The 9,812-nt window shown below is 32.5% G+C and overlaps 1 protein-coding gene across 1 annotated transcript; it reads right to left on the reverse strand.

The window, feature by feature from the left end:
- Positions 1-1,935: 1,935 nt before the first annotated feature.
- Positions 1,936-8,748, reverse strand: LOC127735480 (zinc finger protein Pegasus-like). Its single transcript, XM_052245652.1, has 3 exons — positions 8,676-8,748; positions 5,059-5,547; positions 1,936-4,057 (listed from the first exon to the last, which is right to left on the reverse strand). Exons 2-3 carry the CDS (start codon positions 5,537-5,539, stop codon positions 2,811-2,813), a joined length of 1,728 nt encoding a protein of 575 aa, XP_052101612.1. The 5' UTR covers positions 5,540-5,547; positions 8,676-8,748; the 3' UTR covers positions 1,936-2,810.
- Between the last annotated feature and the right edge of the window lie 1,064 nt (positions 8,749-9,812).

Consider the following 9,812-nt stretch of genomic DNA (forward strand, 5'->3'; position numbering starts at 1 on the left):
AATATCTACCCAATAACCATTATTGTCTAGTGGCAGTCAGTCATTTCCATATCCTCTCAGCTATTATCTTTTCAGAACCTACCTTCAATTATTCATTGCATAATTTGTTCTTAACCTGAATATGTTCAAATGTATGCATCTTTTGCTAATAAAGCAATAAGCAAAATAAATGTCTGTCAATTGTATACTGTTAAACAATCAAATTTTAATCAAAGCATCGTCGATGTTGTGATCCAGCCATATTCATAGCTAGTCTGATATTCTTTCTGACCATACTTTTTTCAATATTTTTTTCTCTTTTCATTTCCAATCTTACTGTAAAATTTCTATGTTATTGTCCAAAGGTAGGCAATTTCGCAATATTGATGCAAATATTGATATAAATATTGATATTTCAATTTTAGACTGTCAGATTTTTTTTTTATAAATATTTGCAATTTAATGGTATTGACAAGAATGGAAAGGGAAATCGTCAAACAAGTAATATATCTTTTTATATGCTATTAATAATAACTGGCTTAATAATTTCCAGAAAGAGGCATTAAAAATCCATTTTCTCAACAACAAAAATTAAAAAAAATAATAACTATTTTTTATCTAAATTGGTGTTTATTCTCTATTAAGAAAAAATACATTTCCTGTATTCAAATTAAATGAACATATACCTAATGCTGAGATATTTCCAATTACTGTTAAATAGCAATATAATGGGATATAAATGTAGAACAGACAAATAAATTTTATGGCAGAAAATGCTCAGTTAAGAGTTCTGCAATTTTGTTTATTGTTTCAACCAAATTTCTGATAATTGTAACTTATTAATTAGAACTTGATTATTGACTTATGTGACAGATGATAATGACACTGTTTTACAAGGAAATAAAATTTACTTGCATTTTGTATACATATTTTTTATCTTTTCATTGAAAATAACCCACATCTGATTAATCATTCAGCTAGCTAGCAAATTAAATTAACAGAATATTTTAATGTTGTGTAGATCAAAATAAATAATACATTTGTAGGCATACTATTGAGGTCAAGAATGTGTGTATTCAGTTAGTAATATTATGATGTGTGTAATATATTGTGTCTATTTAATTATGTAACAGGTCATGAGCTATTAACTTTGGTGAATTAAGACTGGGGATGTTTCCAATTAACACTTACACTTTTGAGTGTAATTATTTAAAAATCATAACAGTTTATAATCATACTACTCTTACTTGCCTATGGAAAGAATTGGAGTAATACCATTTCAAAAAAGTGTGGTAATCAACTTAGATATATTAATACACATGTTGACCCAAATTTCATTGAACAATCACTTACAGAAGTATATGATACTAATCTAATACTTTCAAAATTCTTATCAACTGATTCAATTGATGTACAAATACTTTTCAAATTAATTCATAAATAGTAAATCATTATAAATTTTGATTTACAAAGGAACTATATGCAAGTGTATATCTAAAATAAGAGTTTTTCCACCAATCTTTTCTTAATTTAAGGGCAAATAACATGTCAAAAGTCGGCAGTTGATGATTAAAATGGTGTAGAAAGTTTCTGCAAGTCATAAAAACACATTATTAGTTTAATGATATGTCTTCAACTTGGTATTCTGCACCATCTCCAAAACCAGAGTGATCACATAGATCCAGCATGGCTGAATCAAAAAACCTCCTGGTCCAGGAATGGAAAATGAGGGATTTGGTGTACTAAGTTGTAATACAAAATCCCTACCTGCCTACACACATTTTAGAAGACCCAAATCAAAGGAATGGTGCCTTTATTCCTATTCTTAATTTCAAAGTCACAGTGAGGCCTTCAACATTGAGTAAAAGCTTAATGAATCTTAAGACAAAACAATGGCTATTTCTTGATGAACAGCATGCATTGTAATGGCCATGTATGATGATGAAAGAACTAAGCTTTTTTTTTAAAGTTTTATATTTTTTTAATTGTAATACATAGTCATAAATTTTCTAGATAAAAATAAAAATAAAGGTACAATGTATATTTCAAATAAAAAAAATAAATTTCTAAAACATGTAATAAATTTGTATAACATTAAAGTTGAAAAAGATAACTCCACATAAAGCAGCATTTAAAGCAAAAATAAATGTTGTGTTTCAAGTTCCCCAACAGACCCTGTTTTCTCACCCTGTGGTTTCTATATGGACTGAAATATTTCTGACTCACCCAAACTCCTGGTTGAGACAGCATATACGCATCATTTCCCGAATTTAAATTTTTTTTGAATGTATCGATGTAATCGTTAAACATCAAACAAAAAGAATGCAAGATATTTATTTCCCTTGTAACACCCTCAGGCATTTCCTATTATATATAATTCAGACAAGCTTTGTCAATGGTGTCTGACATTTCCAAGTTACACACTCTTTTGAAGTGTTGGATTCCTCATGTTATTTCTAAATAATGGCTAAATTGTTTTTATTGCAAATAATATTGTATATAAACATGATAAAATTTCATTCTTTTAAGACATTCCAAATTGGAACTGGTTATTGTCAGCATTAAATGTCAAAACTAATAATTTGATTTCAACAGAAAAACTTGTGTTATGACTTTTCCTTTGTATAATACTTATTTAATAGAGGGAAAAAAGAAGAAATCTCTAGCAATAAAAAATACAGATCGGAAATATTAAACCCTAGGTTTCTATTGGTTTCCATACTAACAAAAATGGGATGCTGCAGTTAAAAAAACAGTCAAAATGACTGATATTTATTTTTAGGTTTGTAATTACATCTATTGCCAGAAACACAACATAATGTTTTCTTGACTTAATAGTGATGTCCTCTCATTATATGAGAGTAAAAGCCGTATTTATTAGAGCACTGTTTCCCGCACACATTACACACAAATGGGTCAGTGTGGCTATGGCACCCTATATGAATAGAATACAAAACTTCATCATCAAATGTGATGCCACAGTGACCGCAAGTGTTTTCTTTGACTGGACATTCAGCTGCTACCACCCTTGACTGATGCATCAGTTCACACTGAATACCACAGTCCACACTCGGTTGAATTTGTGAAATTTCTATTAATGAATCAGATTTGTGAAGTCCGCATTGCACACCTATTGTTGTAGTTTCTGATTTGACTGTTGTATTGACAACATTGTCTGCACTTGATCTAACTTCCTGTTGCGATGATGATGAATCAGTAGAATTTGTTCTGATGCTGTCCATGCAGTTTGATGACTCATTTTGTGAATTATTCTCAAATGTTTCAACAAGTCTTTGTTGGTAGGGTTGCATGTTTATCCGATGTGACAGATCCTTTGGTCCTCTGTAGGGAGGACCGGAACTTGACACATGTAAATCAGTAGCTTCATCATAATCTCGGGGTTCTATTTTTACTTTTACTTGTCTTGAGCTTGGTAAAGTACTTTGGTAATTTGATGATAAACATGAGGACTGACATTCACCATGTACCTCAGTAGTTCTAGGTAGAAAATAACCAGATGAGGTCATGGTACTTGTGACAGGCACCCTCGGTGGCATGTTGGTGTTCATAATGGATGAGACAATAGATCTTAAGTAGTTTGATGCCATGTGATTTTCTTCGGTTTGACGTTGAACTTGTGGTACATAATTGCTAAATTGATTGAGACATTGGGTTTGTAATGTTGGATTGTTTTGTGGTCGATACGATAATTGTGTTGGATGGATGCCTGATAGTAATGAATGCAATGCATTAGTTGCTGTCATGTTTGAATTTGATGGTGATGGCTGACCATGAGCACTGAGATCCAAGGTATCAATTTGCAACGGGGTTTGGTGAAAACTTGGTGGTTGGTATGGCGATGTTTCAAAATGATGCACTCTTGCTGGTTCAATTCTGTCATTATGAGCTTGTAAGCAGTGATCACGAAATTTTCTTGGGAGAATGGTTGTGTAGGCACATTTACTACACTTTAGTACATTAACAGGATTGCTGCCCATATGTAATCTCCTATGGCGACGAAAATTGCTTTTGTCATTAGTTGTATAGTCACATAATGAACATTTCAATGCCTTCACACCTAAAAATAAAAAATAAGAATTTTTATGTTTGATTTTCAAGTATGGAATGTTTCTCCTACAGTGTAGCATAAATATTTTCCTTTAGGAAAACACATAAATATAATTGTTTCCTGCCTCCTACCTGAAAAAGGGGAGGTAAGTATATAAAATAATGTTATATTTTTTACATTTTACAGACTATATATAAGGAAAAGATCTGGACTTTTAACAGTGCCTAATCAAAATGTACATAAAATGTGTAAGGGTAGGTAGGGAGCAAGAAACAGAAGTACAAAATGTATCTTTGCCTTATCTTAAAATCTAACTTTATCCAGGACAAAATAGACTGCAACAATTAAATTGAGGAGTCTCAAGTAGGACGCTTTAAAAATATTTGTAGTTGTGGATCCTCATTTTTGGTTTGGGATTCCCAAATATATATATCATATTTTTTTTATTGAAAAACCCAGGTGTTATGTAGATGTTGTACATGTATGTGCATTACTTTCTTTAAATCAGAAGCTATAGATCAAAGGTATGGGGGTAATAAATAAAATGACATACCACTTTGGATTACATCATACTGTAAAGATATTAAACATTTCCCAAACCATAATTCAACTTACTTCCTGGTTACAGTGATTTTAGGAGCTGTATTTTAATTTTACTGTCTTTATTAAAAAGACTGTTTTCCTACAACTAAGATGGTCTGCAGGTGGGAAATTGTAAAGCAAAAATTATTCCCCTTTCTGTCAAGAGGCTTTCTCAGTCTTTTTCCAGCAGCAGTCAGAATTTCCCACCATTTATCTGGTCGACCCACTTTGCCAAACATTCAAATTGTCTTAATTTTTAATTTGTTCTTGTCCTGAATATCAAAATTATTTGACAATTAACATTAAACAAACAAAATTCAATCAATCCTAAAATCTGTTGACTTAAATCAGTAATCTTTTGTTAAATTTCATCAATCGCTCTGGTAATTTTGTCTTGCATTTTAAAATTATCTCCCTTTCAATCTTACCTCCATGTTTAGGCATATGAAGTTGAAGTTGTGTATATGTACTTGCTGTAAATGGACAAAATCTGCATTTGTAGAATCTATTTGGTGAACCTGTTCTCATATCTAAAACATTCTCAGGTGACGAGTCCATGTACTGGTATGGGAAATCGTCATTATTTTCCCCATCATCCATTTTAATGGAATCATATCCAATTCGACTGTCTTCAAAACTTGCATCGCTGTTTTGATAACCAGTGTCATGCGACAAGTTCTGTGGTGACGAACTCTGTGTTGATTGTGGTGACTGTTGTTTTTCTTCATTTTGTTGTACATGTATATATGAACGATCTAGTTCCCTTTGTTCTTCAAAACTTGTCTGGCATGGTGATGGGTTATCTCTGTTGTCATCTTGTATCATAGAACTTGCCTGAATTAATGCATCAATTGAGTTGCCTGTTGACTCTACAACATTGTCTGATGTGGCGAATTCTTTTTCAGTCATTGTTTAATCTGAAAAGAAATGGTATAATACATATTGTATTACAAAATGTAGTATTGTATTAGTGATATATATACAAGATGTAATCTGAGCTACTGCTCACTTATTCATTCTTTTTTAATCACAGGCATGACAGAATGATCTTATACATATATCATTAAGATAAAAAGAAAAGGAGAAACTGTTAGCAGAAAAAAATGATCAGAAATACAAGATCAACAAAAGAGTTTTTTGTAATGAATTCTAGTCTACAATGTTGGAGAGTGTCTATTGTTGAAGATACACATAGACGTAGGTGAGAGTCACAAGCTCTTTAGAGACTCTAGTTTTGTTCTTATTTATAGGTACAAATGATACCAGAGAATACAATTAAAGTAACAGCTGTTTTAGTTTATGTCTTAAATTGTCATATATACATGTAGTTACACAATTAACACAATCATATTTCTTCCTCTTGTAAATATTGATAGCAAAACCAACATTTGATTGGTTGAGAGTATTTCATGTGACGTTGAACAAAACTTCATATTCCCCTCTGAATGTCAGGACTTCCTTTTGCAAGTTATGTGCGGTAACTATGATGTATTCATATACAACATTTGAACCTTTTTTTAATAGATATAGTAAACTAATTTTGTGTTCAAAATTATTTCAGATCTAAAAAAAAAAAGAATAAATAATTAACTTTTGATCGGTACTCATTATGTTTAATGTATAATATATATGCAAACATACGGCCTTCAAAAATGAGAAAAAAACCCATACCGTATTATTGTGGCAGTCCGCTATAAAAGGCCCTGACATGAAACATATGAAAAAATTCAAGTGAGAAAACTTCCTGCCTAATTTATAACAAAACAATTTACGTAAAACAAATATGACAGACATGAACCAACAACAACTGAACTACAGGCTCCTGACTTGGGACAGCCAAATAAAGAATGTGGCAAGGTTTCATATGTTTGCAGGCACCAACCCTCCCCCTAACCTGGGACAGTGGTGTAACAGCACAACACGAGCACAAACTATGCAAAACAATGCAAATAAGCAGAAAACAAATATGAGAAACAGCAAAAATTGACAACCACTAAAGCTCCCAACTTGTAGAATGTGGCGGGGTTAAACATGTTTGCTGGTGCCAACCTTCCCCATAACCTGAGATAGTGGTGTTAGTTGTAACAGTTCAAACTATAAAAAATCAGTTGAAAAGGTCTTAACTTATTAAATCAACACAAAGCAGAAAAACATCTAACAAAAACACAGACTAGACGTGGTACGGTGGTAGAGAAATCTTACATCTCTCACAACAAAAAAGACACAAATAACAGATCTGAGAGTACTCAGAGTTACTGACAGCTACTTCAAAGCCCATAACAACTAATAAAAAAAATTATTTAGTGTAAAGGTGTCATTAACAGTCAAGACAAAAACATGATCTAGTGCAATGCTAAAATATAATTATTGACAGATTGTAGAACCATACTTGTGCATATGTGTATAGCAATAATATTTAGTATGACTATTTATTTACTGATAAAAAAATCAATTTTTATATAAATAAAAACAATATTCAAAGATCTAATTACAGTGTTGAATTGGTAACCTTTTAGAAAAAGTTTATTTTATAAATTTAAAGGATTTATAAGTTTACAGGGTATCTGAATGGTAAACAACATCACCTTACAAATTAGGATGTGCTATTCTTTTTGAAATAAGTTTTCTTATGGGACAGCCAAACTTGCAAACCAAATCTTTGTATCTATGGAAGAATTAAGTTAAGATTTTAAGTAATTTTGTGGTAACGAAATGTCTGACTTAATAATTTACCAGTAATACATAAATTACGCTCATTGAAAGCCAAAATGTCACTACACACATTCGCATAGTGAACAATTTGGGATATATAAACACCGTAAGACAGTGCCAAAAGAACATCACTGTCCAAAAAAGGCCGGACCCTCAGATATTATAGCATTGCATTGTTTGTAACAAAGTTTCAATTGAAATTTTGCGTGACAAATATAGGTTGACACTTTGAATGAAATATTTAAAATATATATATGGGAAAGCAGTCTTCAATAGTTTACTTGCAAAACATTTAATCATGGGTGCCAATATAACTACCATGGGTGCCGAACTAACCAGGTCCCTAATTGACTTGGTGCTACATTTATGTACATGTATACTGTGTGCTGATTTAACTAGGTGCTTTCGGATTAAAATTCAAATTTTTGAATAAGAGAGGCGAAAGGTATCAAAATAAACTGACAACTCCATGGCTAAAAAAGAAAAAAAAACAACAGACAAACAAAAATTACACAAAACACAACAAAGAAAAGTAAAGAATGACCAACACAAACCCCACCAAAAACTGGAGGTGATCTCTGGCGCTCCGGAAGGGTTAGCAGATCCTGTTCAACATGTGGCACCTGTCGTGTTGCTCATGAATGTAAGTACGAGCCCTGTGATAAGTCTCAAATTAGTAGGTCACATTCGTGAACAGAAGGGACAGGATTGAAGTTACGACAATTGGAACATATCTGTCATCATCTGTGAAACAGATATTTCATAACAGTCAACCAATTTGTGATGGCGTCCATAAACTTTACAAATAGATGATTTCGATTTCACCACTTGGAACTCTTAGTTTGATAGCTTTTTTGTGAGCGGCAACCCTCTATCAAGGAAATCATGATCGGAAATACGTGCTATTAAGAATGCATTGTGACGACTCAATTTCCATTGAAAAATCATGCATAGTATAAATTCATATGACGAATAAAACATATGATCTGACCATAATTACATATAAATCAATGTATGACAAAACAGAGGATCCTGAAATCTATTAAACAGAAAGTAGAACAGAGCATTTCCAGATATTGTAAGCGCAGTCTCGAAAACAGGATTTGTATTTCGATCAGATTGGTTGTGTCACTTCATTTTGAAAAAAAAAAAATATTCAGTCTCACGTCTCACTGTTAGTGTAAGTGTGCACTTGTGACTTGAAGATGTTGAACTCACATCATGTGTACATTAGACATTTAAATTTTCGGAATTCAAAAGATTTATTTCTAATTTAATGCGCTGATGTAAGCACTCAAAGTGTGTGGGTTTTCTACGATATTTTGTGACTTACAAGCATAAAAATCTGTGTATATTAATTTTTGTGTCATTTCTGTTTTTCCATTTTCGCGTCCTTCACCTTGACATAGGAGAGCTCTGAAAGTAGGTAAGTCCGAAAACCTAAAATTATGCAACGAACTTAAAATAATTGGCGTCGATTTTGGTGTAGCCTGTGGTCCTGGCTCACTGCTCGACCAACTATCATATTGGGTCAGGATGCCAGGCTAACTATGGTGTTGTTATTTTTCTTACCTGGCCCAGGTGGGCTTTTGCCATCACTTTGCGTCCGTCGTCCGTAATCTTTCCTTTGAAAAATCTTCTCCTCTGAAACTGGCGCATTCCTCCTTCCGGATATTTATTTTACTCCTTTAAAGCAGACAGAACCTTCTCAAAGACAAAAGCAAAGTTTGTCTGGTTCATCTACAGTATAGGATGTTGGTTTCATAAAGTTTGTGATTTTCGTCTAGGTTAATTGACTCCATCAACCAACGTCTAGAAATAGCACATGGGAGTCATGCTACAGATTTTGCATATATTTCTTAAACTTGCTGACTGGTCTATTAATTAGTTCAACTACTGTACTGTATTCGAATAGCTTGTCAACACTAATGTTGTGAGTTCAGTTCCACTTACAAAAACTGACCGCCACAAAGTAGCAAATATTGTTTATAGTGGCGTAAAACACAAATCAATCAATCAATCAATCAATCAAATTCCTAAAACTATAGCAAATAGAGAAAAACTGACAGGGTTTTAAAAGTTCTATTTGCCATGATAATTTTGGAAAAATCTGCCCACTGTTTTGGTTTTATTCCCCTCGGAAATATTGACTTGTAACTTCTTTTTTTTTTTAGAATTTCCTTGCCACTGTTTCAAAAACTATAGGTGCTAGGTTAAAAGTGTCAAGTGCAAAAATGATCAGCATGACAAGATGCATCCACTCTGAAAATAAGAGAAAATTATATCCACTTGTTTTGGAGTTATTGGCCCTGAATGTTTGGCAGTTTTTGGCTGTTCTTGAAAAATATAGGAGCTAAGTAAAAAGTGTAAATTTTAAAAATGATCAGCACGACAAGATTTATAAATCCTGAACATTTTAGAAAATCTGTCGACCTGTTTTGGAGATATTGTCCCTAGAATATACATGTTT

The sequence above is a fragment of the Mytilus californianus genome, unplaced genomic scaffold (genome assembly GCF_021869535.1).
Source record: "Mytilus californianus isolate M0D057914Y unplaced genomic scaffold, xbMytCali1.0.p SCAF_3, whole genome shotgun sequence".
Classification (NCBI taxonomy): Eukaryota; Metazoa; Mollusca; class Bivalvia; order Mytilida; family Mytilidae; genus Mytilus; species Mytilus californianus.

Bases quoted from the DNA above. Each gene is read 5' to 3' on its own strand.
- LOC127735480 (XM_052245652.1), bottom strand. From the start codon at position 5,539: ATGACTGAAAAAGAATTCGCCACATCAGACAATGTTGTAGAGTCAACA. The intron at 4,058-5,058 runs GTAAGATTGAAA...TTTTATTTTTAG, and splicing joins TCATATGCCTAAACATGGAG to GTGTGAAGGCATTGAAATGT.